Source organism: Euwallacea fornicatus, chromosome 10 (genome assembly GCF_040115645.1).
Source record: "Euwallacea fornicatus isolate EFF26 chromosome 10, ASM4011564v1, whole genome shotgun sequence".
NCBI lineage: Eukaryota > Metazoa > Arthropoda > Insecta > Coleoptera > Curculionidae > Euwallacea > Euwallacea fornicatus.
This window is the reverse complement of record NC_089550.1, coordinates 1,171,013-1,198,678: the sequence shown is the minus strand read 5'-3', so window position 1 is coordinate 1,198,678 and position 27,666 is coordinate 1,171,013. Positions and strand designations below refer to the sequence as shown.

At 38.5% G+C, this 27,666-nt stretch overlaps 4 protein-coding genes across 13 annotated transcripts; 2 read left to right on the top strand and 2 right to left on the bottom strand.

Moving 5' to 3' along the window:
* Positions 1-2: 2 nt before the first annotated feature.
* LOC136341698 (uncharacterized) lies at positions 3-16,584 on the bottom strand. Of its 2 annotated transcripts, none has more exons than XM_066286944.1 (14): positions 16,231-16,584; positions 12,232-12,964; positions 10,524-10,673; positions 9,370-9,620; positions 9,120-9,312; positions 8,399-8,571; positions 8,037-8,187; positions 4,356-4,487; positions 4,185-4,300; positions 2,399-2,582; positions 1,973-2,284; positions 1,295-1,845; positions 578-1,170; positions 3-522 (listed from the first exon to the last, which is right to left on the bottom strand). In XM_066286944.1, exons 2-14 carry the CDS (start codon positions 12,437-12,439, stop codon positions 387-389), a joined length of 3,150 nt encoding a protein of 1,049 aa, XP_066143041.1. In that variant the 5' UTR covers positions 12,440-12,964; positions 16,231-16,584; the 3' UTR covers positions 3-386. The 2 variants fall into 2 exon arrangements, with proteins under 2 accessions (XP_066143041.1, XP_066143042.1); XM_066286945.1 differs by having other exon boundaries at positions 4,185-4,285.
* Positions 4,787-6,105, top strand: LOC136341714 (uncharacterized). 7 transcript variants are annotated; one of them, XR_010732537.1, is made up of 3 exons: positions 4,787-5,595; positions 5,676-5,727; positions 5,810-6,105. XR_010732537.1 is itself a non-coding variant. In XM_066286984.1 (2 exons), the coding sequence occupies exon 1, from the start codon at positions 4,879-4,881 to the stop codon at positions 5,584-5,586; it is 708 nt and encodes a 235-aa protein (XP_066143081.1). In that variant the 5' UTR covers positions 4,787-4,878; the 3' UTR covers positions 5,587-5,595; positions 5,676-6,105. The 7 variants fall into 7 exon arrangements, 3 of the variants coding, with proteins under 3 accessions (XP_066143081.1, XP_066143082.1, XP_066143079.1); XR_010732538.1 differs by having other exon boundaries at positions 5,655-5,727; XR_010732536.1 differs by having other exon boundaries at positions 5,652-5,727.
* Positions 16,585-17,060: 476 nt separating the features above from the next.
* Positions 17,061-23,764, top strand: LOC136341699 (centrosomal protein of 104 kDa). Of its 3 annotated transcripts, XM_066286946.1 has the most exons (13): positions 17,061-17,702; positions 17,777-17,941; positions 18,048-18,271; positions 18,328-18,547; positions 19,316-19,527; positions 19,760-20,037; positions 20,089-20,436; positions 20,492-20,629; positions 20,703-20,834; positions 21,760-21,973; positions 22,087-22,421; positions 22,719-22,966; positions 23,070-23,764. In XM_066286946.1, the coding sequence occupies exons 1-13, from the start codon at positions 17,663-17,665 to the stop codon at positions 23,222-23,224; spliced, it is 2,709 nt and encodes a 902-aa protein (XP_066143043.1). In that variant the 5' UTR covers positions 17,061-17,662; the 3' UTR covers positions 23,225-23,764. The 3 variants fall into 3 exon arrangements, with proteins under 3 accessions (XP_066143043.1, XP_066143045.1, XP_066143046.1); XM_066286948.1 differs by lacking the exon at positions 20,703-20,834; XM_066286949.1 differs by lacking the exon at positions 17,061-17,702 and having other exon boundaries at positions 17,855-17,966.
* On the bottom strand, positions 22,586-27,511 carry Nsun2 (tRNA (cytosine(34)-C(5))-methyltransferase Nsun2). The gene is made up of 14 exons (XM_066286958.1): positions 27,278-27,511; positions 27,119-27,211; positions 26,716-26,912; positions 26,429-26,606; positions 26,135-26,374; positions 25,889-26,001; positions 25,648-25,835; positions 25,179-25,323; positions 24,972-25,124; positions 24,469-24,768; positions 24,252-24,418; positions 24,023-24,193; positions 23,758-23,874; positions 22,586-22,921 (listed from the first exon to the last, which is right to left on the bottom strand). Exons 1-13 carry the CDS (start codon positions 27,338-27,340, stop codon positions 23,774-23,776), a joined length of 2,109 nt encoding a protein of 702 aa, XP_066143055.1. The 5' UTR covers positions 27,341-27,511; the 3' UTR covers positions 22,586-22,921; positions 23,758-23,773.
* Between the last annotated feature and the right edge of the window lie 155 nt (positions 27,512-27,666).

Genomic DNA, 27,666 nt, shown 5'->3' with positions numbered 1-27,666 from the left:
TATTTTAGATTTATTATCATTTTTATATTATGTAAAAAAACGACTTTTTAGCTCCTAAAGGTAAGTACTAAGACACATTAAGTATATTCATTTTATTATTTTTGATATATCTTAATTAAGTTTTCCTATGTATAAATCGGCTATCAAAGGGTATAAATTAGCAAACATTATCGAAGATTTAAATTTTGATTATATCAAAAACATCTTATGCACTATTGGCCAGTTAGGTACATAAAATATATAAATTTTTTCATCTAAATTGTTATGGTAACACCTCTTAGGTCACGCAAAGTCCAAACTGTGGCTACTCATAAGTCCTAACGCAATTTAAGGTTTCTTTTATCACAGATAAAGGCAGACACTGATTAAGTAGCATATAAGTACACTTATTTGTGAATCAACTGATCGTAGGTGCGATTGTTGGCGTAATTCCTATTCTGTTCCTCGAACGGCAGAGATTCGTAGACGTTCTCCATGTTTTGGCATCTTGCTCTATTTCTGTTAGCTCTCCGTTTTATACACCTGGCAGAACGAATCGTACCGATTTTCATTTTAAAAAATTAGCACAGATACTTACAAGATCAAGAAGAAACTAATGGGTACCAATAAAAGCAGCAGCGCCAGCCAGTATAGATGGCTAAAAGAACTGGATTTGTAGTCATGTTCAGGAGGTTCAGGTCCATCAGGGGTGGTCAGTCTTTCGTAATAAACTACGTCATGTTCCTCGCCGTGATATTTATTAGTTATAATGAATATAATGCAGTATGTGGTTTTTGGTTGGATGGTCCTCTTCTCATCCAGCCCGGTCACTGTTATTATTTTCGTTTCGTTGGGGTGTACTTTTAAAATCTGTGAAACCCAAGTCACCCCAAACGGGACACACAGATTATCTGCCAACTTTCGGTTTTTAATAGAATCAACGTTGACTGGCATGCTCTGGTTTAGGTCTTGCACAGCAATGGTTACATTATAAGACTCCAACCTTCGATCCACATGTGGTAGCTTGAAGACTATGCCTTTGTCCCCATTTCCCAGCAATTTCGGGCTTTGATCGATGTGGTCCCCTAAGTCCGCAGTTTTGACTGTGGTGGTGGCGAAGTTACTTTTATATTTACTGTTCCAGGATTGCAGGTACAGGGTGTATTCGTGGCTGTAGGGCACGTATTTTACCTGTTGGAGATGGCAAATCGTGAGCTAAGTTGTTGACTTGAAGAGAATTGCAGCGTCGGAGCAGGAAGTATTTTGTTTCGTAAGTGAAATATGCGAGATCTGTTGTGAAAAAAAAATGACTCACCTGATATGAATATCTGGGAAAATATGTGTTATTCACTATCCTGTACACCTCATGTATGGTTTGGTCTTCTTCCGAGTAAGTCGAATTGAAATATGTGCTGTTTAAAATTATGTTGAAGGCGCTAATCGTGGCATTGGGATAATATGGATGAACCCAGCTAATATTCAAGTGGCAATAGTCGATGTTCTCCTGGCAATCCACCACTTGGTAGGTGACGTTTTCTGGAGGAGCTGGTACTCTCTCGACACTTTCCCCTTTAATTTCAGTGTCCTTCCCCGAAATATTAGTGTTGGCATTCTTAACACTGACTTTAAACGTGTAGTTTTGGTCGGGCATCAAATAATCCACTTCCACACACATTTTCTTGGGCCAGAGCTCGCATCGTGCGATACTGGAGAAGGCCGATTTGCACTTTGCTCTTGAGAGGACATTACATCTTGTGACTTCAACTTCAACGGGTATCCCTCCGGGGTTAGAGGGTAGGTCGTAGCGCAAATAGGCGTTGTTGGGACCGATGGCGTAGAGTTCCAAGTTACGAACTGCAGGGGCAGCTGAGAAAAAAAATATGGAAAGGTGGAAACTTTTACTTGAAATTCTATTCATTGATTCGTCTTTGAGGAACTCGAATAAATTTTACAGGAACTGTCTCGTTAATTTATTTATCATTTTGTGTCTTACCTCCGGGCAATGTGCTGAACTCATACGTTAAATTCTTGGTATGGACTCCTTTACGAAGATTCCTGCCATTCCTCGCTGTAGTGATAGTTAAATTGTGTTTGGTATAAGCTCGCAGTCCCGTAATGTAATAGAAGTTTTTGTCTTGCAACTCCAGAACTTTCTGGAAACCCAGCTGCTCGTTGTACACTATTATATTGTAAATAAGCCTTCCGGATTGAGCATTACAAGCGGGCTCAGCCCAAGAGATGTTCACGGCCCTTTCTAGGGGTTGAATGTGAATTTGAATGGGGAGTTCCTCTAGAGTAGGTTCATCTGCAATTCGAGAGTAGTTAGTTAATTATTCGACACAAGCACTTTGGGGACTATACTCAATCTTTTCAATAAGTAGTTTTCACAATTTTGCCCTCAGAGGAGACTTTTTCGTACCTGTTTCCAAGGTGTAGATCGTCACAATTTTGTCCTTTTCATGCAGCACTGATGATATGGTAATGTTGTACTGAGTGTAGGGAACCAACTTTGTAATGGTGATTTCATTGTGTTTTGTGGTCAAGAACCCTCCCGATTTTAGTCTAGGGGATGTGCCTATATCAGTAGCACAAAGATCATTGCCCTGAAAAGTCATGAAATTAAATCAAGACCGCTAAGTATACTCCGACGTTTCGTTTTTCAACCACCATCATCAACTTTATTTTGTCTTATGGGCGCCGTGTTGGATTTTTCAACAGAAAAATAGGCAAATCTGAAAACGTCATAGTGTAGCTGAGAATAAGTGACAATGAAAATGTGCTTGTGGTTTTGCACCTCTTTGTCGTATAACGATAAAAAAAACAATTTAAAGTTTTTTTCGTATATATTCGGAAGTACTAAAAGAATTTTAAATTTGCAAACAGCATTTGGTCATGCGCTAAGTTACGTGATCTTGCCCCAATAGAAACTTCTCCGTATCTCCTCTAGTTTCCGAGATTTCAATGGTGAGGGTCGAATTTTGAATGCCCCATATAATCCTCAACGTATGGTGTATAAGACTTCAACATTGGCTGAGAGGAGTCTCTTTTAATTGCACACTTAAAAGAAGTTATTGGATAAGAAATAATTCCGCAGAGAAACCACATGTGATGACGCATTTAATAGATATCTTTAAAAAAAAAAGAAATTTTGGAAAATCGCAGCTACTAAAATAGACTTTCTGCAGCAATACATTTTGGTGTGATCAATTCCATGATAGTATCAAGTAATTACTAAAGTATGCGTAATAATTAAATATGAAACAGTGCAGTAGAAGAGTCTCAGTTATTGAAGCATTTCCAAGGACTTACAAGAGAAGAAAGTCAAGTAATCTTTCTACGCCAATGACTTTCGGTGTGGATAATCTCCGAAATAATAAAACTTACTGCTTAATTGGATACGAGACAGCGGCGTAGAGGAACTTTATTTGACAACATATTCTACATTAGGAAACTGTACACGCGAACTGCGTATAGGTTTTGACTGGGGCACCAAAAGGTACCAAAAACTGTCAAATTAATTCAGATTTACAGAAACTGACTTTTGTAAAACTACGTCACTGTGGCGTTATAAACATATAAAATGGCGTCGAAATGACGTGTGCTTGTTTACGGCGCAATTTCAGAGTTGTTTCAGGGAAATTCTTCCTTTCTAGGGGATTTTCAGGCTCTTGAGTCGAATAAAACGTTGCTTTGAAATGGGGTGAAATTGCGATGAATTTAGTGTAGTAAACTGGCAACAAACATAAGTAATTTTGACATCATCTCTATATACTGCTTTTGTGCATATTTTAGATTGGTCAAATATCGTAAGATCTACATAAAATATTTCTTCTATCCGTAATTGATTTAGGAGTCCGATGGTTTCTCGAATAAAATCAAGAATCCAGCTTTACCACGATTGAACGGCAAGGGAACGCGCTACCTATAGAGTCCGGTACTGCGTTCCCCTTCCAAATAAGGCGCCATAAAACGGCCAGTCAAGGGAAAATAACAGTTTTACAAGAAGCGTTAGTAAAAACCGAATAAGGGCGAATAATTATAATTCTTCGATACATCGGCACAATATCCCTCATTCTACAGATATTTACGTTTTTCCGCAATTTAAAACAGCATTTCATCAGTTGACTTCGGCAGAGAAAATGCAGATTCCGCAATTTGAAATTCGCAGTACAAATGCTGCCGAACTGGGCCAATATAGAACTCACCTGATAAAAAACGAAATACGTCAAATAATGGTCCAAATCCTCTTCAACCCACTTCAACGTGATGCTCGTATCATTCGCAGTTTTCTCCTTCAGGGGGAGGTCTGAAAAGAGGTGGTCTACCATTATGCATAAAAAAATTTTGCACACTGAAAAGCAATAACCAGCAGGTACCTTCGATTTTGTCGTACTGGAAGGACCGAGGCCGGAAACTTGGTTTCCTGATCAATTGGCAGGAAATTTGATCGACGCTACTGTCGTCCTTCTCGAAGGTTTGGTTGAGCTGCAAGTAGGTCACTTTCACTTCTGCAAAAATACAGATATAAAATGAAAGGAAGGATTAGGAAATAATTGTTAGAATTGGGAGTGGAAGTTAAGAGGCTTTTGCAATCTCAGAAAGTCAATAACGCCCCGCCACTGGAGGATTTTTTCTGTAGGCCCTTAAGGAACAAAAGCCAAATATTTGTCCAAAACCCCATTCTCACCACCCCAGCGTTCCCTTGGCAACACCAATAGAAAACCTTAAAGACGCGATCAATACGCCCTTCGACTGAAACTCCCAGGTGGCGCTTTGGCCCTTTTAAAGGCTCCCTATACCCATCTGCCCACACAGTTTTGTTTATACGCTCGAGGCAGCACTTCAGCTTACCGGAGAAATCGCATTTATTTACTTACGATTTTCAAAGGTGTTAAAAAAATGACTAAGCTAAACGTGAAACATCTCGCATCCAGCGCCAAAGCCGACAGCCTCTCCGAAGAAAACAAGAATCTATTAACTAGAGTCCAGCAGCTAGAGCTGAGCTTGACGAACGGCCTCGCAGAGCTCAAAAGTGAACTATTGGGCAATGAAGAAACCGCCACACCGCCCGCCAATTTGGACGACTGCGTTAGAAGAATTACCTCTTTCGAGCACCGAGCCCTTAAAGAAATCTCTGAAGTGCGAACTGAGATACTCAACACTGACCAAAAGCTCTCAGATCTCAAGCAGGAGCTGTTGCTCAACAACCTAGTGGTCCACGGCATGAAGGAGAACCGAGACACAGTCTACCGGGCTCAGAACGAGTTCTGCGACATGGTGAAGAGGAACATGGGCATCCACATAACCCCGGGAGATATAGATTTCTGTTATCGCATGGGACCTCCTCAGGACAACCGCAGCAGACCTCTGGTGGTAGCGTTTGTTAATCGGTGGATCAGGAACGACATTTTCAACTCCAAGAGGTTGCTTAAGGGGACGGGGATGCTCGTTTTTGAAAATCTCATTTACGAGAGGTTGGTGCTCTTCAGGAAGGTGAGGGCCTTGGTGGGGGTGAAGAACTGCTGGACGAGGAGGGGGAAGATTTTCGTGGCCCTGGATGGAGAGAAGAAGCAGATTACGGACATTAATGAGCTCGAAAGCGAGTGATTTATTTTTGTATGTAGTTCTCGTGATTTTTTTTTTAGAGAATATACTTAGGTGTGTTTTGTCAGGAGGTTATTGACGGGTTGTTGCAGATCGAGGAAGCGACCTGGAGGCAGAAGGGACGCGGATTTTTTAGGTTGGCAGGTTGGTGAATCAATTATTTGGTCCTGATCTTTGTAATATGCAACGAATTCGTGTTTATATTATAAATATTCCTTCTCTTCAGAGGAGCGGGGGTAGCTGTTGGACGAAGAAAGAATGGTTATTCAAGCGTGGTGTATGTATGTTAGGGAGAATGACTTATTTTTGTATGTGTGTATTGTACATACTTTTTGTCTATATGTATATACTTGTAAATAAAATTTAAGAAATATTTTTAAGCACTTACACTAAATGTATTTTTCTACCACCTTGCGTAAAGTTCTCTAGATGTTAAGTATTTGCATAGTCAGGTGCTCTTTAAAAATTGTGTATGTTCACATATGTTACTAGTAATAAAATGAATGTCCTATTTTGCAGTAATCCATTTTTCTTCAATGGATCTTTCAATCCATTTAAACCGCAGGAAAGTTCCCAACGTGAAATCCCTCAGCAGTAAAGATGCTACGAGTCATAGGGGGCAAACAGTCGTAACAATACTCGTATGTGATAAGGCAAGGAGGCACATGTATATCAAGTTCTTTGGAAGACGCTCGTTTTGGCCGAAAGGAGGACTAATTTTGATTCGAACGCTTTATCGCGAATCAGACTAAGTACGTACCTGCTTCCTCCATGCCAGGGCCGTCCTTAGCAACTTTAGCGTCGTAAACGGAATTTTTAATAACCGCCGCCCCGCAATAGGACCGACACTGCTTAATGCAGACGTCAAGACATGTTTATTAAGAGGCAAAGCTTGTTTTAAGCAGCTCTAATGTGGGTTAAAGGAAAAAAGTGCCCATTAAGTAACCGAAAAATCTTCCATCGTCATTTTCAAAACCTAGAGACACAAAGATGTAGATTGAGGTGGCACCGTCCACCCACTGCTTTTGAGCCTCCTCCTTCCTTAATGAAGTTGCTACAATATTTATGGTCGTGTGTTTACACGACATTTCCTCAACAGAGTCAGGTTACATAGTACATCTTGAAGGGAACAAAACTACCCGATGTCTGTCGTTAAATCACCATAAAACCTTCAGTAACAACTAAATATGGGCGAAGCCCATGTGTTAGGGTAATAAATTACTGATATTTTAGAAGGGAAAAGGCAAGAAGACAGAAACTTTTCGTGGAACTTTCTCTTTTTTTGTGAGATGAAGAAGCCTCCTGGTGCCTTAGAGGGCTCGCGTCCGGGGTGCATAATGACCATGACTTACGGATGTTATTGATTTTTTTCTAGGAGGGCCGTTGCTCGTAGAAAACGATTAATATTACTATGATAGTGACAGATGTGCCAGATGGCAGATGGGGGAAGTATGAAGGTCTTGGTCGTAGGAACCCAAAAAGTTCAGTTATTAACGCGATGTTAAGTTTATCATTAAGCAAGTTAAAGAAAACAAAGCTTTGATCAATGCCCAGGAGCTATGATTAACCGTCCGTATACGGGATGAATCATATAATCATGGAAACATTTCAGGGAGCAATAGTAGTCGGCAAAATAATTATAAAATGGTAATAGACCTATGGTCAAAAAGGCACCATTTTTTATATACAGGGTGGTAAAATTTCACATTTTCTTTTTCATCTTCAACAAAGTCTATTTGCGTTTTTAAATTATTTGGTACTAGAACTACTGAAATATCTCCATGGTGATATGTTCCACCCTGTATGTCAAGGATTGCTTTTAATACTGATTATGTAGTCATCTGTATCGGCATGGGGCGATCTGTATTATCTTATGGTTACCTGTTTTTCATCCAGTCTTATCTCATATACTATTATGTGCTAAAATGTCTGGTGCCATGGACGCGTAGAGCTCATTCCGACTCAACAGTAGACGAGATAAAATCTCCCTTAACCATTGAAACTACATCACTCTTTTTCATAAGTTTCTGTGAGCGGTTATACTGCAAGTTTTTTTCTTATATATTCGTTATTTAGTGCAATAAAATAATTTTTAACAACAATTGTACTTAATAAAGAAACTTAATTCGTGTTGTTCCGTGCTAATTAGCACGTTAACTCTTTGACGCTTAGGAAGACTTCAGAGTTTAATTTATGAAAAAATTAAAAAAAACGACACCCAAAGTCAGGAAAAAGGTATTCGATATGAAAGCTTCTTTACCTGCAAATTTTCAAATCGTTTTGGAGCTTTCCATAGTATCCCCCCCCCTAAAAATCATGTTCTTTTGAGTTCATATTGATGATTTCTTCCTAACGTTAATTCCAATCAAAAATCATTAAAATCTACATACTGGAAATGGTCAAAAATTGCAAAAAAGCAAAAGCCCCCACAGTTCAGTTCGAAGCAAACTCACCGTTTTCGTTGCAAACTCTAACGCTGTCATACGCCCAAAATCCCTTTTCAGTCCCTTCTGGCTTGTTCAGGAACTCTGTTTTGACGAAAAGATTGAATTTGGACAGTTTGATGTTTTCCTGCTTCAGTTTTACTTCTATCCACTTATCGTTCTGGAACCAAAACGAAATATGCAGTTTTGCTTTTTCTAAAGCTAATAATAAAGAGCTGCCTGAAATTAGAACTTACGATTTTTTTCCTATCTAAAACATCGCAAAAAGTATAATTTTTTACACAAAGTCAAGTACTTCTTCAGTGCACAGTTTTCAAGATTTTCTACAATAATAACACACAAAAATGCGGGAAAAAATCAAAGCGACTTACCGTGGGTCCCACGTACTTCAGCTCCTGCTGGGTCGAACCATTCACATAGAAGAACGTCATTTGGCAGTGGCTACAAGTGGCCACAAACATGGAAATACACAAATCCTTGTATGTGGTTTGTATTTGTGGTCCCATGCGCGAAATCTGTGGTGTTTCGGTGTACATAAAAAAATCTGGAAAAAGGAGATGATTAAATGCTTTACCAGTTAAGTTCTGAAGCTGAAACATCGCTTGACCGTAAACCAAACGAAATTTACAAAAAAATAATACTAAATTTTCTGATTGTGATCAGATTTTCAACGATCCCCAGGAGACGTTCGGGGATTTGGGATTTTTTGAAACTCTCAAAAAGTTTTTGTAAATTTTCAGTGATTAGGGAAACTCATAATATTTTTCAAAGTATTTTGTGTGTTTTATTCGACAGTCAAGAACACATTCCAAAGGTGTTGAACAAAGCCCTCTGAAAAAAGGGTTCAAAAATAGGAAGCGAAGAAGAAGCTTTTACTTACTGCCCTTGCAGGTAGAAAGGCATCATCAGAATAGTACATCGTGATACATCTCATATGAGTTTTGAGGCATTTCTCGTCAGAAAAAGGAGCTAATTTTACGAGTTAGATATTTTTGACTTGTCGCGATTTTCGAAAGAGATTTTTGACGTTATCGGAAAACTTAAAAAAATTATTTAAATTTTCATTTTCAGTTGCATCGAAAAACAACTTACTCTCCGCAACTTTCCAGAAACTGGGGTCCTGGCTGCGCATTAACAGGTAAGAAGGCTTAAGAGGCTCAGCGTCGGTGTGATTGATCAAAGTTCGATCAGGGTTACTTTTATCCATTAAAGTAACACTTCCACTATCACTTACTGCGATTTCAAAGCTTCGCCATTCGTCGAAAGAAATCACATTCGTAGCCACCTAGAGGTCCATATAAAAACTAATAAGCTTGTTTCCTAATTATTATTGAGAACTTACTTGAGAATACTCCAATTGAGATTCTTTGTATTTAATCTGGGGAGTTAACATGGCAATTTTGGTAAAATACATTTCCTGCTTATCGATGTGGAAGTAGTAGCAAGGATAATTGGCAGGGTTCCATCCGGTGCAAAGGAAAAGTTCGATATATCCAAGAGCTCTAATGGAGAACCCCACTTTGTTCGAGCTTTCCAAGTAGAACCTATTTTGGAAGTCGGCGGTAGCATTGGAGATCAGGACAGTGGGGAAGTCTGCAAGTTTCAGTTAAAAATTGTTGAAGATAACATCAAGGGAAATAGGGTCGGCTGTCGGTGGGTACGTTTGTTGAGTAGAAAATGTCAATAAATTACAGAAATTACATTTCTAGGGAGTTGTTTTCCTACTTTTTCTACTTGCGCTAATTCAAATTTGATTAAAAAATTTATCCCCAAATAAAGAAAAAATAGAGTTTGAAACTATAAAATAAGCAGTTTTGGAAATTCCCCAATAAATCCTTAAAAATTATAAATTTTTATTCCTGATAAACCCAAAGTTTTAAACATTTTTTAGGGTTTATGTCTGTGTCTCAAATGCAGAACTTCCAGGAAATATCGAATTGTAATGAAATTTTTCGTATTTTTATGGATTTTTAATGCTCCTTCCTTGTTAAATTTATCCTTCAAGTCTTATTTCAAAACTTTCATATTAAATTTAAAAAAAAATATGCGAGAATCTCCTAATTAGAATATGTCTAATTAGAAATGATCAAAATTCCACAATAAATCCCTAAAAATGAGCCATTTTAATGGGTTTCACGTGAACAGTTTGAACTTCTTTGCCTTCTAAATCCCGAATTCCAAAGAAGTTCAGCTATTTCTAGCGACTTTCGCTCCCGTTTCGGCGATTTTCAGGTAGGAGCCAGAATCTTCTTTAAATTTTTTTCCCTCGTAGGAAAAACAATTAAAAGCTGAACGAAACTTAACTTGAAAATTAATTTTAAATTAATCAAAATGGAGCATTACACGTTTGACGTTTCTGGCGTTTTTCGCTTTTGATATTTTCAGTCGCGCGTGACGGGAGCTTAAATGACAACTGTCACTAAACCCGACAACTAACTGTCTGGCTGTGACCAAATGGGCATTAGTGACGTTAAAGGAGTAATTGTGAGTTTATACCTTCCCATCTGTTATCATCGATAAATTCCCTTGTCCTCGATGACGTTTCATCAATTTGCCAATCCCGGCCTGCCCATTTGACGTTGCACTTGTCATTTTTGGAGAACTTGCAGTTGTAGTCGTTGTCGATAGATGGAATATACTTCACAGCTGAAAATAACTGAAATTTAACACGGCCCTGCAATTGCACTATCGACTAGAACAAAGCCGAAACGTACATAAATCTAAATTTATCTACTCGCATGAATGGTGGCGAGGGTGTGGAAGCTGCATAGGACTTTCTGAAGGTTTAGATTTATCACGAAATTGAGAATTAACTGAACTCGGACAACTGTTCATTCCTTTTAAAAATTGATTAATAACTAATAGTAAATAGCAACGATAATAATAATAATAATAACGAGTAATAATGAATAATATAAATATTAATGACGAAAAGAAGGTGCAGCTCTTCGCAGTGCAACTGACGAAAATCGCCATTCAAAGGACCAAAAGTATCAGTTCAACGTAATTTTTTGATGAATTGTTAATTAAACGAGTTTCCGTGCTGTAATGTTAGAACCGTATTTCCCAATTTAAATGATTTAATGGAAGTAATAAATCATATCATACGGACAATATTTTACAACCTGCTTAGCATGTGATTGTATATTCTATACATATTGACTGTCATCATCTGGTGCTTGGATATGATAAAATATTTTCTAAAAATTTTCATCCGCCTTTCATAGGGTTTTTTGACGGTCCCTTCTTGACTGGTCAAGAAAAGCACCCTGTATAAGCACCAGATACGTCTTTTATTCCGAAATTATGAGGACACATATCAGATCAGAGTGTCGCAGATCTCAACGCTGACACGAGCGGTGAAGATTGCTGTGAAAAACGTATGAAGTCTGAGCCTCAGGAGCTTCCCGACACTTCAGAATCTTGATCAGAAAACTCGCTAAAATCCGAATTTCTGAGGTTATTCGCAATTTCGCCTCTCGTGCAGTTTAGTTTACCGTTTATTTGGTTTTTCAACTCTGGCTTCGTGGTTCTGAAAACGATGGTGGATTTCTCACCAAAAACGTTAATGAGGGAGCGTAACTTCACCGCTCCGGCAACCTCTATTGGCGTGCGGGGCATTATTCCAACCCCAATAAAAAAAATTACGAACAGCCCCCCTCAAAGATGTAGGACACAAGTAGTTTGATTTCTACTCCTTTGAGATAACCTGGGGCAGACTCACAACTAGCAAATCGGGGTGAACTCTTGTGAACTCTGACTGTAATTCACGCATCGTTCATCTACAGAAATTTCTCAGAACTTGCACCAGATGCATAACCTTTACGTTATACTGTTATCTCACATTTTGAATCATTATTTTCCGACATCCATTATTATCGAATCGAGAAACAGCGATTTAAATAGCCTGATAATAAATCATTCGAAAATGGGGGGCATAAATACGTCACCGACCTGCCGAGTAGGTACCTATGGACCTAGTACCAGGCCTATGGGAACGGTGCTACTTTCTCTCATTTAAAATCCTCGAACAACAATCTGTTGTTGACTAAAGAATTAAGCAACCATGAGTCCTTGAACCCATCACCGTGTTTACCATAATCATTATTACTTCATCCGTTAATTAAAATCGTAACGACTCATTATACGCACATGGACAGATGATGATGATTATGACTCACGCATGAATGGTTGGATTACTTACTGGCATTCGGTGGCGCGTTTCCAGCTGCGATCACTGGATATACCCATCCCAAAGCCTGGTACCTTTCCAGGCCTTCGGCGATGCAGCTGGGCTGCAAGTGGGTGCCATCTATCCTCAGGATGTAGGTCACGTTAACGCACTGGACTGCCACCAAAAGATGGACAAAGGCCGCGATCCACACGACCAAAGACCGGCACATTTTGTCCATGAATCCAATCAAAAGCACACAATACTAACTGATGCTTATTGGCATGATGGCGGATCACATTACGCGGTTATAAATACACTGTGTGGATATGGCTTTCAGCAATGGTGTGCGATAAAAGGTGGCGGGATTAAGATTTTCTTATCAGCTTATTATTGACATTATATAGTTAAACGTGCGCCTTTCGAGCTGGAATGCCTGCGCCACAGTTTTTAGCCTAAGTAACGCGTTATGTGATCATACAAGAGCGAATTTGTGCATTTTGTCGTTCCAAAATTGTTAAACTGCACGTGCACTGAACTGCCCCAGTGGCTCCCCCCACGGGAATCCCCAATCGCTTTTGAAATGGACAGCTCGCCCGTCGAGCAGTTTAGGTCTCGTAAAACAATAAAAACCTATTAAAAATAGAAATGGCCAGTCCTTGCGACCAATTGCTGAAAGGTTTTAATGTAAACAGATGATCGCATCTATTATTTATAGACTGTCAGAGTCTCTGCCTTTTAGTTGCTTTCAGATGGTTGATGGAACCTGAAACAAAAACATGAAACATTAACAACGATAAACAAATGTCTACGGACTACCGACAGTTTAGTTTATGAAGTCGAGCAGGGTCATATTGCCAGACGAAAGTTTATGTAAAGACGGCGTATGAGCAGACGCACGTGTGGCAGGCGTTTGGGATTATTTGGAGATTTGAGGTGTTTGAAAATATTTTTTAACTAACAGACGAAATAAATTGAAGGCAAAATCTTAAGGTCCTCTCTCCCACAGTGTACGTAAATTTCGAGATTTCGCAAATTTTCAGTAAACACACAGGGCGTTCGGAAAAGTTGGCACGGAACTTAAGGACGTGAAAGGAAAGTCAAAATAAGAAAAAAAAATTCCTACAGATTCTGATCCGACGGCGCACCCTTGCTGAGATGGTGCCCTCCAAAGGGGTCCCATCTTTTCGGTATTTTTTTAAATGGCTTTTCGATTAAGGTAATGGAATGAAATTTCTGGTTAACAGTCAGACGATAGGGGTGTCCAACTCTCATTAATTTCATCAAAGTTAATATTAAATAATAATAATATTTTAATTAATTAATCGTTAATAATTAACATAATTTAATTTTATAATTAATTTTCTAACTCCCCATAACGGGAAATTTTCGATTGTTTTTATTCCGTTGAATCGCCAAATAAATATTATTTTTCAATGAATTAGACTTTTTTTAAGAAAAAAATCTCTGTTTTTTTGTCGAATTTTGCGTAGTTTAGGGAAAAATAATTATTTTTTTAATAATGCATGAGTCACAATAGTAACATTTTCACATAACAGGCGTCTGGCGCGGCGACAGTTTCACCACAGTTCAGTAGTGATTGCCACTTACATGTTTTTTATGCATTTCATGATTCATAGTGATAACCAATAATTTAACATAAATATGTGTTTTCTTTTCTCTCTTCCTTTCTCGCCTTATTCGGCAACAGTGTGGGAACGTCTGTAGGCCCTTTTCAGGGCGCGGTGTATTTCCGCTACAGAAAGTGACAATCACTAGAGCGAAATTGTCATCAAGGGAGATTCCTAGTTAAATAATAAATTTTGCAGATATTAAGAAACATGATAACAGTTGAACTAAAGAAACTCTTTCTAGTAAGTTATAGGGCCCGATTACGCGTTAGAAATTGTTTATACTGCATCTTACAGGAACATATAAGGGGTAAACTAGATTTCAACGATAATTCCTAAACTGACGTCATTCTGCATTAAAGTAGTGTATTAGAAATGTTTGATTATTTTCTTTTTAAAAGCCACTTGTTTGTTAATAGTCCGTTACTCCCCACTATGTGAAAATGTTACTGTTCTGGCTCGTACATTAATTAAACCGTAATTATTTCCGGCTAAACTGTGCAGAATGCAAAAACAAAGTACTGAATTTTTTCCTTCAAAAATGACCGATTCGTTAAAACATAATATTATTTGTTCCGCAATTCAAACGAATAAAAAATATCAGAATAACTTCTGTTAAGGGTGGTTAGAGAGCTAATAAAAGCAAAAAAGGAGTAAATTTGGAAAGTTGCGGGGTATTATAGCGTACGCTGACGGCTCTCCAAGAGTTACTAAAAATTTCCAAAACGCACATTTACTATCAATAAAAACCGAGATTTTAGAACATATTTTTCGAGTGAGCACTAGCAAACGACGAAAAAATGAGTATTATTTCGATCGAACTAGAAAAAAATGGCTCGAAAGCTCTTTCTGTGCTCTCGGGTGCGAAGTTCAATTTTCCGATCCCGTTTGCGGACACAAACTGGCACTTTTACGCTCTACGACGTGAAAATCGCAAAAACGCAAGGCAAACTTGTGCAAAAGCTAATCAATATATGTTCACTTAAAGAATGAAAAATTTTGGCCCACCCGCACTCATTGGTGCCATATCAAGTTTCCGTCTCGACGCCTTTGATGAGGATTTCGTAATCTTGCCGCGGTCGCACGTCCTCGGACACGAAAATCGACGGCTAGTATTTGTCCACTGTCCTGAAAGAACTTTCCTTGCTTGCGGAAAGAATTAACTTTATGTTGTTGTAATGAAACTCGAATTTAATTTACTTGAAAAAAACAAAAGAATTACAGTAAAGTACCGGTTACAGAAACACTAAATTAAAATTACGGTCAGCGAAGCGAAAGGCTTCGAATGCAAAAACAGTTCGAGCTTTCGAAAATTGAGTAAGTACACGAGGAAAAGTAAATAAATTCCTGTGAACGAGTGCGGGAACGTTTGTACTAGCTTACCTGGCCCTTTACGCTCGTTTGAGTAGACCAAAATTTACTTAATTAAATTCCATAAAATATACGCTTCACCACCAAAAGAAACTTCCATTTCTGCCATATGTAACGTGCTCTTGTGGTACGCCTATGCACGTCACTATTTTTTTTGGCAATATACCGGGCATGGCCAGATTTCAGTGTTAATTATTCCAAAGGCATGTGGCCCTGTACGATACTGTTTTTTTTTTGTTAAGAATTAGAATTTAAAGGCAACCCCGCCTCGCTAAATCGATATAATCGCTACACACCAACAGAAGGTCAGAACTTTAATTCTTTATATAATAATTTATACCAAAGGATATATGATACATACTCATTCCCATAGATATCTTCACGAGTTAACAGTAACTTTAACTTTTGAATGGAATTAAACATTTTGGGAAATTGTTCCCCCTATTTCTGAGACGCTAAAACTTTCTTTCTTGAGCAGAACATCCTGTATATTATACGATTTTTCAATTTACGACCCATAGGGTCAACTCGCTTGAAGGTTTCCCGACGCCCTCCTTCTCCCTTTTTTGAAATACCAAAATTAGTACCAGTAGGTTTCCCAAGCTTTCCAAGGGGGGGGGTTGACATGATTATCTTTAATTTTTCCTATCCCGATTTTTTTCATGGGGCCCGCAGACCCCCATGAATCTATCAATCGCGGCACCGCAATTAGGCAAAAACGTTTCCATTGGAGATGGATACGATCGAGCCTGGATAAATCTTACTGCACATGTCCTACATTGCCTCATCCCTCGTGTACGATACCGCGACCCACACAGTCTACACAAGTGCGCTTATTACAACATCGAACCTTAATACACGATTACTTTACTGCAATGCACCATCGCGCATGTTGGTATTAAACATTAAACAATAAAAAAATCTAGGTTAACTCTCTTTGTCTTTATCCATACCGTCTCATGCCCAATACCACGCTCCTCCTCTACTAATTATCTGTACCTGCACGTGAGAAAAATAAATAATTACTTACCACGAGTGAAATTAGGAATGAATGACTTGCTGATAACCCAGTTTCGGTCACTCGCATGCACGGAACCACTCGGTACCCAGGTTGGCGGAGGTACATCGCCGAAAAAAGGAGTGGTGCAGGTCGAATTAACAGACTCCCATCATGGCACATAAGAGTTAAACAAAATAAACAAAACTGGTCGTCAGACGACGAAACCACGCCATAAAAACGCCGTAGGAAGTAATGGTAGTGATGGTAGATGGTAATGTAATATCTAATTATGCACGCAGGCGAAGAACTATAAATTTTGTCGCGTGTGCAAGTACTGAATAAAATGGCTGTTTGATGGTTTCATTTGAGGTAGGGTTGGGTTAATTGGGTTTAATGCTATCATGGGCAGGAAATGGTCAAGTATTAACTTACATGAGAAATAATGAGATTGCTCATTACTCTTTGCAAATGGAATACATATAAGTTTACCATACCGATCAGAACGTCTATTCTCGTTTAGTTATGAAAGTTAATGAAGCAAATGAGAAAATAAACACGTGCTTTCATATCGGAGACACTTTTCCCCGTCCGAGTGAATTTTTCACTCTTCGACGATACTAAAAATCACCTGCTTGAAAAAAAGGCGCGCACGCCATTGAAATTTGATCACATAACGGCCCACAGAAAGGTTACAAAAAGGGCGAGTTATTTATCAAGTTAGGTTTCCAGTGGCAGCACCGATTTTTTTTTATCTGAGCTTGAGCGATAGAAGCGGTTAAAGTTCGAAGGTTTTTTGGTGCTGCAAGACAGAATTTACGGCAGTTTAGGTGAGCAGGGACGTTAAAAAATCCGGAACTTGATAAAAACGGACAGGTCCACCAATTAATCCTAACGTGTCGTTTGAATAGCTACAGGGATATCGGAAAAATAGCGAATTGTTTAACAGGATTAGAGGAGCAGCGGCGTCCAATACTTTGTGGCCATCCAATTCCAATTTTTTTTTAGTTAAATAGTTCGGTAAAATTCCGTAGATCACGGAGGCGCATACGCCTATGAACTCCGATCTGTCAATTAGGTAATTGTGGGGAAAATATCGAATCGAAGGATTCAGTAGCGGCGTCACAATTTTTTTTTCAGTCATCCGAAAATGAGTTTTTTCGAGATTCCAGCGGTTTCAATTCAAACCCGAAATTTCGATATCTGTGTCGACACACGCGTTCATTCACTATTAAGTAAAACGGAACTGCGCCCTTGACGCCACTTTCCATTGATTTTCTCACACTTTCACGCAAAATCGAACAATGCCGGAAAATCAATATGGGGATTCAGCAGGAGCGCGTCAGTCCGATTTCCCCTTCAGTTTACCCAACGCCATGTGACTGCACCAAAAAGGAGAACCAACGATTTTTCCATAAGAAAATTCCTAGCCAGAGGCAAACTATTACTAAAGTTTAACGTGTAAATGCCTAAGAAAATTGGATTTTCATCTGCAAGTGCTTCCAGTAAGTGTCCCTGCTGTGGTCACCTCTAGAGAGGTGCGGGAAGATGTTTTGATACTGGATCGTGTACATTCTAGGTGAGGATTCAAAATATCGACTTACAGAACTAAACAGCCACGGTCCCATTGTGCGAGGATGGAGGTCGGAAAAGAACTGCGATTACCCTCAAGAGATAGTGCTGCAATTAGAAAAAAGATGCGTTTTAGATAAAATCCAAATTTTGGCTCATCAATACATGATACGTACGTTTCATGGGAAACCATTTAGGTCAATTGAGTCCATTATTAATTTCGAAGATAATCAATTGACGACCACTACACAATTTTATTAATTCGGTGTTATTTATAGCCTCAAGAGTGGAGTTTTATTGCAGTAATGAGGACAGTAACACCATTAGCGATATAGGCGATGTTAGCTGGGAATACATAGGATACGTCACGTTGACCAGTAATGAATCTACAGAATTCAAGAGCAGAGAGCTCAAATCGGCGAACGTGCCTAAGATGGAAGCTTCGTTTGTTAAGTTGAGTTTGTTCAAAAACCACATTATTCCTCTTAATGTTTTCAACCAGGTATCCCTATAAGCTGCAATTGCATACTGCAAGTGATAAGTCATTGTTATATGTAGGTCAGTGTGATCGCATTTAATGTAATTGGCAGTGACCTGGACCATCAGCAGCACATCTCCAACGAAGAAGTGGATGGACAGATGGCAAAATTGAACGAGATAATTAATAATCCAGAATATTTTTCACCTTACGATGACTTGGCCTTTGATATGTACGTTGCAGCTGATGTGGCGAAAATTGTGAGGGAAATGGAGATAAAGAAGTATTTGGCTGTTATAAGTAAGTGAACGATAATCGGGTAGCTAGCTAAGGTTCTCAATAGTTTAATTTAATCCAGAAACTATTTCAATCTTAAAGACCGTCTTAGGTCAGATTATACGGGGCGATTCCAAAGTTGGAGTTATCCCTTTCGTCAGCGAATAGGGCTTCAAAAAATGAGATTTTTTCCCTTTGGCGCTGTTTCGAAATATCGAAATATACAGGATGTTCGAGTTTTATTTAAAAATTGAAATGTATTAATAATTGCTAAACCACCTGAGATAATTAAACAAAATTTGGCGGGTGTTAGTGATAGTCAAATTGCATTCTTATTTATCGCCAGTTACGGATCGCGACAGTGACAAACTTATATGCAGCCGCAGGGATTTATGTTATATTATGAATCAGCATCTGATCCCCCAATTGGATACTCTCTCCTTGTCAAATAACCTGAGGAAGGATAGGCATTTATCTAAGCAGTATACCCTCAACCTCCTTACTAATCTCAGCTAAAACCTCACGCAAAACGCCTACTGTCTAACCCTTTTCTGTAGGGAACTGAAGGAAATTTTCTTTTTTGCTTCTTTACTGCCCCCTTTTCCTCTATAATTAAAAAAATATATAATAAACAAAATTTTATTCGGCACAAAAAGATTTTACACTGCCCGTCCAGAATCATGTGAATCGTCCAATGCACGCTGGAGATCCATCGAAGATTTACGGGGTATTTTCAACCCGTTAATTTGATCTAAAGTCGAGTCAGGAACCTAAGGTTAAACACACTTCTAGATGAGAGATTTGAATATGCAAGGAAGCTCAAACACGCCATGCTGACCCTGCGAACAGCGGGAGAGAAAATGGGCAAATACGAACTGGAGAAGCGACATGCCATTGAGCTGGAAGACTACGAGAAGGCCAACCACAAGAAGATGCAACTGGAACAGTTTAGGAATGAGATTTTCCAGCAGCTTGGAGTGGAAGAGCTTCTGGAAGCTAACGGGGTGAGTGAGACAATCTGCTTCAAACTTAATAAAAGGGCTTATGCATCAAACATAATTTATTGATGATGTTTTCAAATTCGTGGGTCAAATGATGAGAAAGGCTGCAATCTGTGATTCCATAAACGGGCACATGGGCCTACGAATCGACTTTATGACTAAATTTAACTATTCGAGCCCCTTTTCGCTGTTGACTGGTATCGTAGAGAAGAAATATACTCCTCGATTTCAATAGCCTTGTTCGAAAAACGACGAATGCATCGACACAAATCCGGAAAACAAGAATCTCCTCTCTCCAACGATGAATATCAGAAACGATAGAAGATCAAGCTCGCCTAATCAAATGTCCCCGTTGCACATGTCGAGGTACCAAAGCCCTAGGACTGGATCACCCTGCACGGGGAGCCCCGTTCTGAACCGGGGATCTCTTAGAAGGCGAAACAAGTCCGCCGGCGCCATTGTGAAATCGACGTATGAGATGTATGAAGATAAACCTCTGCCTGCGTTAAGACAGTATGTGGATTTAATTTTGTAATGATATTCTATTGAGCGCAAATTCTACAGCTCTCAAACCAACGAGTTCCTCCGCGAATGCCAGATCGACCAAGACTCCAAGACCACCTCAAAGCTGACCGAACGCGAGAAGAAACAAGCTAGTCTCCCTATTCTGGTCTTCGGGACTGATCTAGTCGAGAAATTCTACTCTAAGCATTACTCAGATAAAGAGGAAGGTTTGCAATGCTTGAAGGAGGAGCTGCTCTCGTACGACAATACCAAGATGCACACCCCAAACAAAACTGCCAGGGCTTCGGTGTTCCTGCTACACAGGGCTTTAAGGGATAAAGTATTCACTGTATACAACCTGGCCAATGAGGTCATTAGGTTGTTTTTTGTGCAGTTTGTCCCTGGAAGGTGCATGAATTTGCAAGTGTTAATACCTAAGACCTTAAAGTTTTTCTCCCTATAGAGTATTGCCGGCAGAAGTTTCTAGAAGTGTAGACAAGCTGCTACCAGAGCTATTGACTAAATCCGGAGACACCAGCGCTAGGATCCACCACATGGCTGTACACACCATACTGACAATGGCGGATGTTAAAGCTGTAAGGTATAAACTAGGCCCAAAAGTAGCAAAACAGTAGTTGGGCTAGAATCGATGTTTAGCCTACTCATTCTTTTAGAGAACTTCATATTATTCCGGTGCATTTGAGTAGGCCGGTTAGTAGCAGCACTCATCCTAGATTAGCGCTCAGTAGGGCGGAAATGGTCGAACAACTCATTTTGAATCATGGGATTTCCACTGAGAAACAGAGGTAAACTTGCATAGACGCCTCCTTGTAGACCTCGTTTTTATTTGATTTCATATGGAATTTTTTGCTCAAATATCTATCAGCTTAAGTAGGAGATGATCCCAGTGTTAAAATAGGAGTGCACAAATTTTTTTTTCGTGTGTTTTGAAGTAAACAGTTTGAATTGGCCCTTTATGATTTACAGTTCAAATGAGCCGGCAAAGCTTAAATGCAGCTCTTGAAGTGTTACAATCGGAGTTACTTATCTTTAAGGCAAGCGGGCTTCCCCTGGCGTCAGTTCAGATGGAAGATGGCTAGATTTTCCGCCATCTTCAAATTAACTCAGTTCTACTCAGTTAATTCCCTCAAAACTCCAAGTTACGTTCCATTACGGGAAATTTCACTCTCTAAGTAGTGGAAATGCTCCCACGCGAATATAGAAATTTTTAGAATTTTCGCCATCTTGAAATCTCACTCTTTCATGTCTAGTTTCTGAGCAGCAGTTAAACTTCCAGATAAATTTGGAATGTTCCTGAATTTCGGACATTTTTAAATTGATTCCAGTTCTCAGTGTGTTCAACCAAATCCCTCATACTCCACGGCTCAAAATGGAAGAAATTTTTCGTTTTCCGTGGGAGTACTCCAATCTGAGATAAATCTAAAAATGTCTTGAATCTCTATCCATAAAGCTGTCCGCTTTGTCGTCAGCACTCATTTTAAAGCCCACGTTGCAGAATTAAAGTAAATTCGCCCCCTCTAACCAGCAGGAACACTTTAAGGTGAAGCTCAATTTAGGAGTGTGTTTTTCAACAGGTGATCAAACAAGAACGGCCGAACTCGTAGACAACCTGTATGGGCCCTTTATGATTTTTTACTAAAACGTTCGTTTTATGCAGCTCCCTTGAAAAAATTTAAATTTTAAGAAACGACCGTTTTACACACTTTTCAGCGGATTAACGTGCCGAACACTATCAGAATTCGGATCTAGTGGCCTTCACCATCCAGCAGAGGCAGTACGGAAAGTCTCGGAAAGGGTTTTGGTACTCGTTTACAAGGTCAATCCTAGAATGGTACGGAAGCAACTGCCCCCTGATGACGATATAACCCGACGAAATCTGCTTTACAGACAACTGTTTCACGAGTTTGATAACATAGACTTGCAGGTAGTACCTTAATTAAACGTTTGGTTCGCTGCTTCAAAAATCTGTTTCTGTGGACACAGACAAGTTTAAACACGTTATTAATTACAATTTTGTGTAAAGAATGTGTTTTCCAGCGTAAACGCGAGCTTCTGGAACGAAACCGGCTGATCCAGCAATGCCCAGGAATGTCCAACGGCGAGTGCTTCAGTTCAGAGCTGCAAAAAGATACGAAAGCTAATAATGAAATAAGCAAGTGCGTTAGCTCTGGAAACATAGAGCGCATGGCAAATAGCTTCGTTGCCAGCGACAATGGAACACGACTTAATTATATCTTATCCAAAAGCCAGAGTGGCGGTAACATTGTTCAAACCAATGGAAACAATAAACAGGACCAAGATCGGCAGAGCTCGAGTTCGGCCAGTGGAGTGTCCAGTCCTAGTAATAATTCGCAGAAAACCGATTCTGAGAGGTATGTCAGCAGGTGTTAGTAGGGCCACTTGTCAATAATTTGTAAGTGTGGTTTGTGATAATTAAACCATCGATTACATAATTTTCTGCCCATCCGTGATCGGTAATTAGCTGTAAAGGCGAACTATAACGCAAATCATCCATAATCTGTAGATAAAAGCATAATAACAGGTCGTAAACATTTATTTGTGTTCTCCAAAGAAACAACTTTCTAACATTATTATTTACCATTTTACGTTATAGGAAACTTCAATAAAACTGCCAATTCAGCTAGTGTGTAGTAAGAAATATATTTCAGGCATTGCATATTCTGCGGCCAACCCGAAAAGGTAATCCTGCTAACGAGTAATTCGATGAATTCGCACTACTGGAGACAGTGTCCGATGTTGGTGCGGTGCAAGCACTGCAGCCAGGTGGTTGAAGTGGCGACGCTGACGGAACACCTGATGATGGAGTGCGAGAAGCACGAAACTTTCAAGCAATGCTCGCAGTGTACGGAGGCTATAAACAAAGAGAAGAATCAAGTACATTTGACCGAATGTAGTGGTAAGTATAATATAATGTACCAGCGAGTTTTTCATTCTCCTATTTAATGGTTTCAACTAGCATGTATCTGGATAAACTCTTGCAAAGAGATTGTATGTTTTAGATTTACCCGAAGGACATACCAGATGCCCTCTCTGCCACAAAAACTTGGAAACTAATGAACTTTGTTGGAAAAATCACTTCATGGGAACGAATTTGTGCGCGAAAAATGCTAGAGTTAAAAGTGTCAATTCCAAACAAGTCACAATTCAAATTTAAGATCTAATTAATCACTTAATATCGACTTATAGGCCAAGGAATTACAATTTTAGATGTTTTTCAAACACAATTTTAATTAATAACGATTAGATTTTTAATAGAACAAAGGCACAAATTTTGTTTCCTAAGCACAATACTCTATTTCATACGTAATCTTAGTCCGTCCCTGTTATTTCTCGTCTTAATTCCACAACAGCACAATTTGCCACCGATACTTTCGCGTTTGTTGGCGTCTTGAATTAAAACATTTTTGATACTGTACGTATAAGTAGTCAAACATGGCTGTGAATATGGGGAGAAGGGTTTAGTGCAATTATGGGAAGTCAAAAATATTCTTACTTATTGCGTTTGTTGCTGATTTTAATTTCTTTATGTCTTTGATGTTTGAAAAAAATTAAAAAATAAAAGAAATTCACTCGACAGAAATTAATTGAATACTCGCATATGCATTGTTTAATCATCTGCGGCTTTATCAATAGGTAATTGTTAGACATTACGTTACAATTGTTTATTAAATAAACGGTTTTACTTACCTCGAAACTCGGATTATTACTCATTTCCCTCTTCTTTCTCTTTAGTCGGCTTCAAGGTATCGCCAGATTCAGGTGTTTCTTCATCGTCTTCAGTTTTCTTTTTAAATTTGCTCACGTCTAATAAATAGAATTACGTGTATCATCAAATCTCATTCTTTCACAATCTGCTAATTTCATTCAATCGAGTTTGCTCAATATAAAAGTTTTTACGATAAAAATAAACAGTTCCTCTCATTAAAAAAAAAAAAATTGGAAGGACACTCACCGTACTTCGAAATATCCCCACCCAACAACCTTAACAAGTGCACAGTACTATGTTGAGTAGTGTAACATCTCAACGAAGTGGTACCCCGCCACCCGCTGATGTGAATCTGCATTGGAGCATCTTTACTATTTTCAGATTTTTCTGTGTAAATCAATACACAACTTCCTGCACCTAAATATAAAAACATTAATCGGCATCTGTTTTAACCAGAAATACGAGTGAAACATACTTAAATGTTCCACTTGGTCTTGAATCGACTGCGACAGCTCGGAAATTTGAGGCGATTTTTGTGGGTTATTATTCGTCAACAAGACTATGAGATCCTCATTAGGAATGTTGACTTTGCGACATGTTCCAATGTACGGATAAATACTTTCAAGACCGTCATTGGCAATTCTAAAATTTAGTTCAAAGGTTTTCTAGTTGATTTCCGTAATAACCCTCACCTAAACGCGCATTTCATGTTCTTATTGTCGCATCTAACAAAAGCTTTTACACCGGTATTGATGAATTTTATGGTGGATTGGTTGGTGACCACTAAGTCCTTAATACCAGCAGAAGTGAGGTAAATGTTCTTCTTTTTGCCTTCATGGCAGCGAGTTAAGAGACATTGTGCATCGAATTTGTCTGAGATGTGGTAAAACTCTTTAATATCCGTCCAAACAGGTTCATCTTCTTTGAAAAACACATAAGGGTCTTCGCGGTAGATATCTTTACGGCGTCGTTTTCTTTGATTTTGTGGCAATCTAAAGAAGATTTGAAGAGTTTCAAATGCTTAACTTTAAAGCAGAATATATATATATACATAAATATACGATATATTTACATTTTTTACGTTTTACGTAGTACGCAAAATGAAATATCTTATTTCTATCATTTTGATTTGCAAAAAATATTTGTCACTAGAATAAGCGCTTTCTGAAAGCCATATGCCACGCAAATAGAGTACCTTTCATCGAATTCTCGTTTGTTTGACTCAACATTTTGAACCTCTAAATTCTCCCCCTCTGTTTTCTTTTCCTTTGAAGTGAACGCACCAACTTTCTGCAAGACAGCCACAAAGAACGCACCGGTGTTCTGTTGGTGCGGAAGGATTCTTATGCTAATACAAGAAGTAAATGAGTTTATTTGCAATTATATTAAATTTCAATTATACCATCTTTCAAGGTGGTACTTGTTTTTATCTTCATCTTTTGGGGGATACATCTGGGGCCTTATGGTGGTGGTCCATTTTTCATCGACTTCGTCAAAGGTTTTGTAAAATTCGAGATTTCTGCTTGAAACCTGCCAACTTACCATACCTGAGGTTGAAATTTTATCAATTCTTCACAAAATATTATGCTTTTTTCGAATATGTACAAATATATAAAACCTGATATTTACAATAGGGAAGTTGAGGTCACCCTCAGTTAAATTCAAAGTTGTAAAAAAAAATTGTCACATAAATTTAAAAAATAACAAAGAATGATCAATTTTTATTTAAAAAATAATGCCGAAATTTGAAGGAAGCCCCTTTGTATAAACTCCCAGTATATATGTATAAAATAAGTCACTTTCAAGAATCTATAGATGGTTTTATTAGGACTTAAAAGGCTTCTAGCCCAATCTTGAATTGAGTTATTTACCAGGAGTGTACTTTAATCCAGGCAAAGATGCAGAAACATCTACCAACTCCAAAGCACCATTGGCCTCCACTAACATTCTATGGATCACAGCCTCGTTTTCGACAGGATTAAGTGAGCAAGTGGAATACACTATCCTCCCTCCCATCGTCAGTAATTCCGCAGCCCTTCTCAATATCCGATATTGAATTCTAAAAAAAAAACTCAGTTTGCTTGTAGAACTACTTTATTTGAGTTTATGCACCCATGGAGGTTTAAGGCATTAGCTGGTGTCCATTTCATCCAGATGTCTGGATTTTTCCTTAGAGTACCATCACCTGAGCAAGGGACGTCGCAAAGAATTCTGTCAAATTGAACCTACGTACAAGAAAACATGTGGTTACAAAAGTGTCACGAATAATTTAAAGAGTTTAAACTGACACATATATTTGGTTAAAATTTGTTATTATTTTAACATATTAAGAGTGACAATTTTGAAGTATATACCCACCTGCTGAGTACCTCCATCTGGCAATGTTTCATACATATTAGGCAACATGGCACTATCATGGTTAATAACAGCTACACAAGGTGAATTAAGCCTCTTGGCTTGATGCACCAACATATAGCACCTTTTATTGTCTACATCATTGGCTAGAACATAGCCTGTAGGTATTGGTTCATCATTTTGGTGCAAAAGTTCCAGCAGTTGGGCAGTTTTTGAGCCTGGTGCTGCGCACATGTCCAAAATCTACAATAATCTCCACTGTAATTCAGTTTAAAGGTTTTAGATTATGAGTGTTACTTTGTGGTGTGGTTGAACATCTAAGACAAGTGGGGGAATCATGCTCACAGTTTCTTGTCTGGAAATGGTGCCATGTTCAGTTTCCGAAATAAGGAAATTGTGAAGTTTATAATATGCTTCATTGGATCGAATATCTTTTCTTGTTAGTTCAAGTTGCCAAGCTAATTTGTCAGGATACCTATTTAGCATTTTTATCAATCAGAAAGGCATTTATCATTTGTCTGGTTATGAAAGTAACAAACCTAGTTCTTCCTATACTACAAAACAACATTTTTTGGCATACTTACCAAGGCAAAGGAAACATGTTAGGTGGTTTTTCATCACCACTTTGTTGCACACATTCCTTTATCAATTCTCCCTCTACTACTCCTAACATTTTTTTTGACACTGTCTTGGAGCCAGTAATACGGAAAGTTGATGGTAGATCTCTTTTTAATATAGCAATAAATTGATCAAATTCCTCAGGCTTACATACACCTTGTTTCTAAAACCAAAAAAGTACATTATTAATAGTTTCATTCTGAGAGAGGGCTCAGTTCCAAACTCTAAACCATTGATTTTACAGATTTGCAGGGGATACATTTTTATAAAACCACTTGTAATATTATAGAAAATGTGTCTGTGTGTTTTAGAAAAAAATAGAACTTTTCCTTTCTCCTATGTATTCTATACTTGTTTCTTCTTACCTACCCTATAATACTCTATGAATTTCTCATTCTCTCGAATAATGTCATTGTAGGGTTTCCTCTCATCTTTCTGTTGGGGTGGTTCCGCTTTATCTTTCTAAATGAGAAATGCTTTTTCGGTTAGCTATTAGTACATAAATAACAAAAAAAAGGAAAATATTACTTGGTGTCTTCTTTGGTGGCTAAAAAAATGGTTTTTCCTAAAACCCGCTTTTCGTCGCCCCATGTTTATTATCAAATTTATAGCCCGAATTGTGAATTTCTTCGTAGATTAAAATTTAACACTGTAACTCTATAACAGTGGTTTTAATTTAAAACTTAATAAAAATCAACACGTTTTTTAGTGTTGGTTTATTACTATTATTTTGTGCGGTTAATTGCTAATTAATAGCGAAATGAATTGACAGTTCAAGCAATACCGGACTATTGTCATACTACTTCTCGGGTATTAAGCAGACAGAGATAGAAGTATGATAGTATTTCTCATATTTGTGGATGATGTTGAAGTTTTGTTAGGTATAGAATCAAATATGCCACTGCTTAACAAGCTTG

What these genes read in the sequence shown, in the direction of transcription:
- LOC136341714 (XM_066286984.1), top strand. Translation starts at nt 4,879, where the DNA reads ATGACTAAGCTAAACGTGAAACATCTCGCATCCAGCGCCAAAGCCGAC.
- LOC136341698 (XM_066286944.1), bottom strand. Translation starts at nt 12,439, where the DNA reads ATGGACAAAATGTGCCGGTCTTTGGTCGTGTGGATCGCGGCCTTTGTC. An exon ending in TTCCCAGATATTCATATCAG is followed by an intron (nt 1,171 to 1,294) that starts GTGAGTCATTTT and finishes CATCTCCAACAG; the next exon opens with GTAAAATACGTGCCCTACAG. An exon ending in ATTAGTTTCTTCTTGATCTT is followed by an intron (nt 523 to 577) that starts GTAAGTATCTGT and finishes TCGTTCTGCCAG; the next exon opens with GTGTATAAAACGGAGAGCTA.
- LOC136341699 (XM_066286946.1), top strand. Translation starts at nt 17,663, where the DNA reads ATGCCTAAGAAAATTGGATTTTCATCTGCAAGTGCTTCCA. An exon ending in CTCTTAATGTTTTCAACCAG is followed by an intron (nt 18,272 to 18,327) that starts GTATCCCTATAA and finishes TGTTATATGTAG; the next exon opens with GTCAGTGTGATCGCATTTAA. An exon ending in CAGAAAACCGATTCTGAGAG is followed by an intron (nt 22,422 to 22,718) that starts GTATGTCAGCAG and finishes AATATATTTCAG; the next exon opens with GCATTGCATATTCTGCGGCC.
- Nsun2 (XM_066286958.1), bottom strand. Translation starts at nt 27,340, where the DNA reads ATGGGGCGACGAAAAGCGGGTTTTAGGAAAAACCATTTTTTTAGCCAC. An exon ending in AATTCATAGAGTATTATAGG is followed by an intron (nt 26,913 to 27,118) that starts GTAGGTAAGAAG and finishes TTTTGGTTTTAG; the next exon opens with AAACAAGGTGTATGTAAGCC. An exon ending in CAGATGGAGGTACTCAGCAG is followed by an intron (nt 26,002 to 26,134) that starts GTGGGTATATAC and finishes TCTTGTACGTAG; the next exon opens with GTTCAATTTGACAGAATTCT.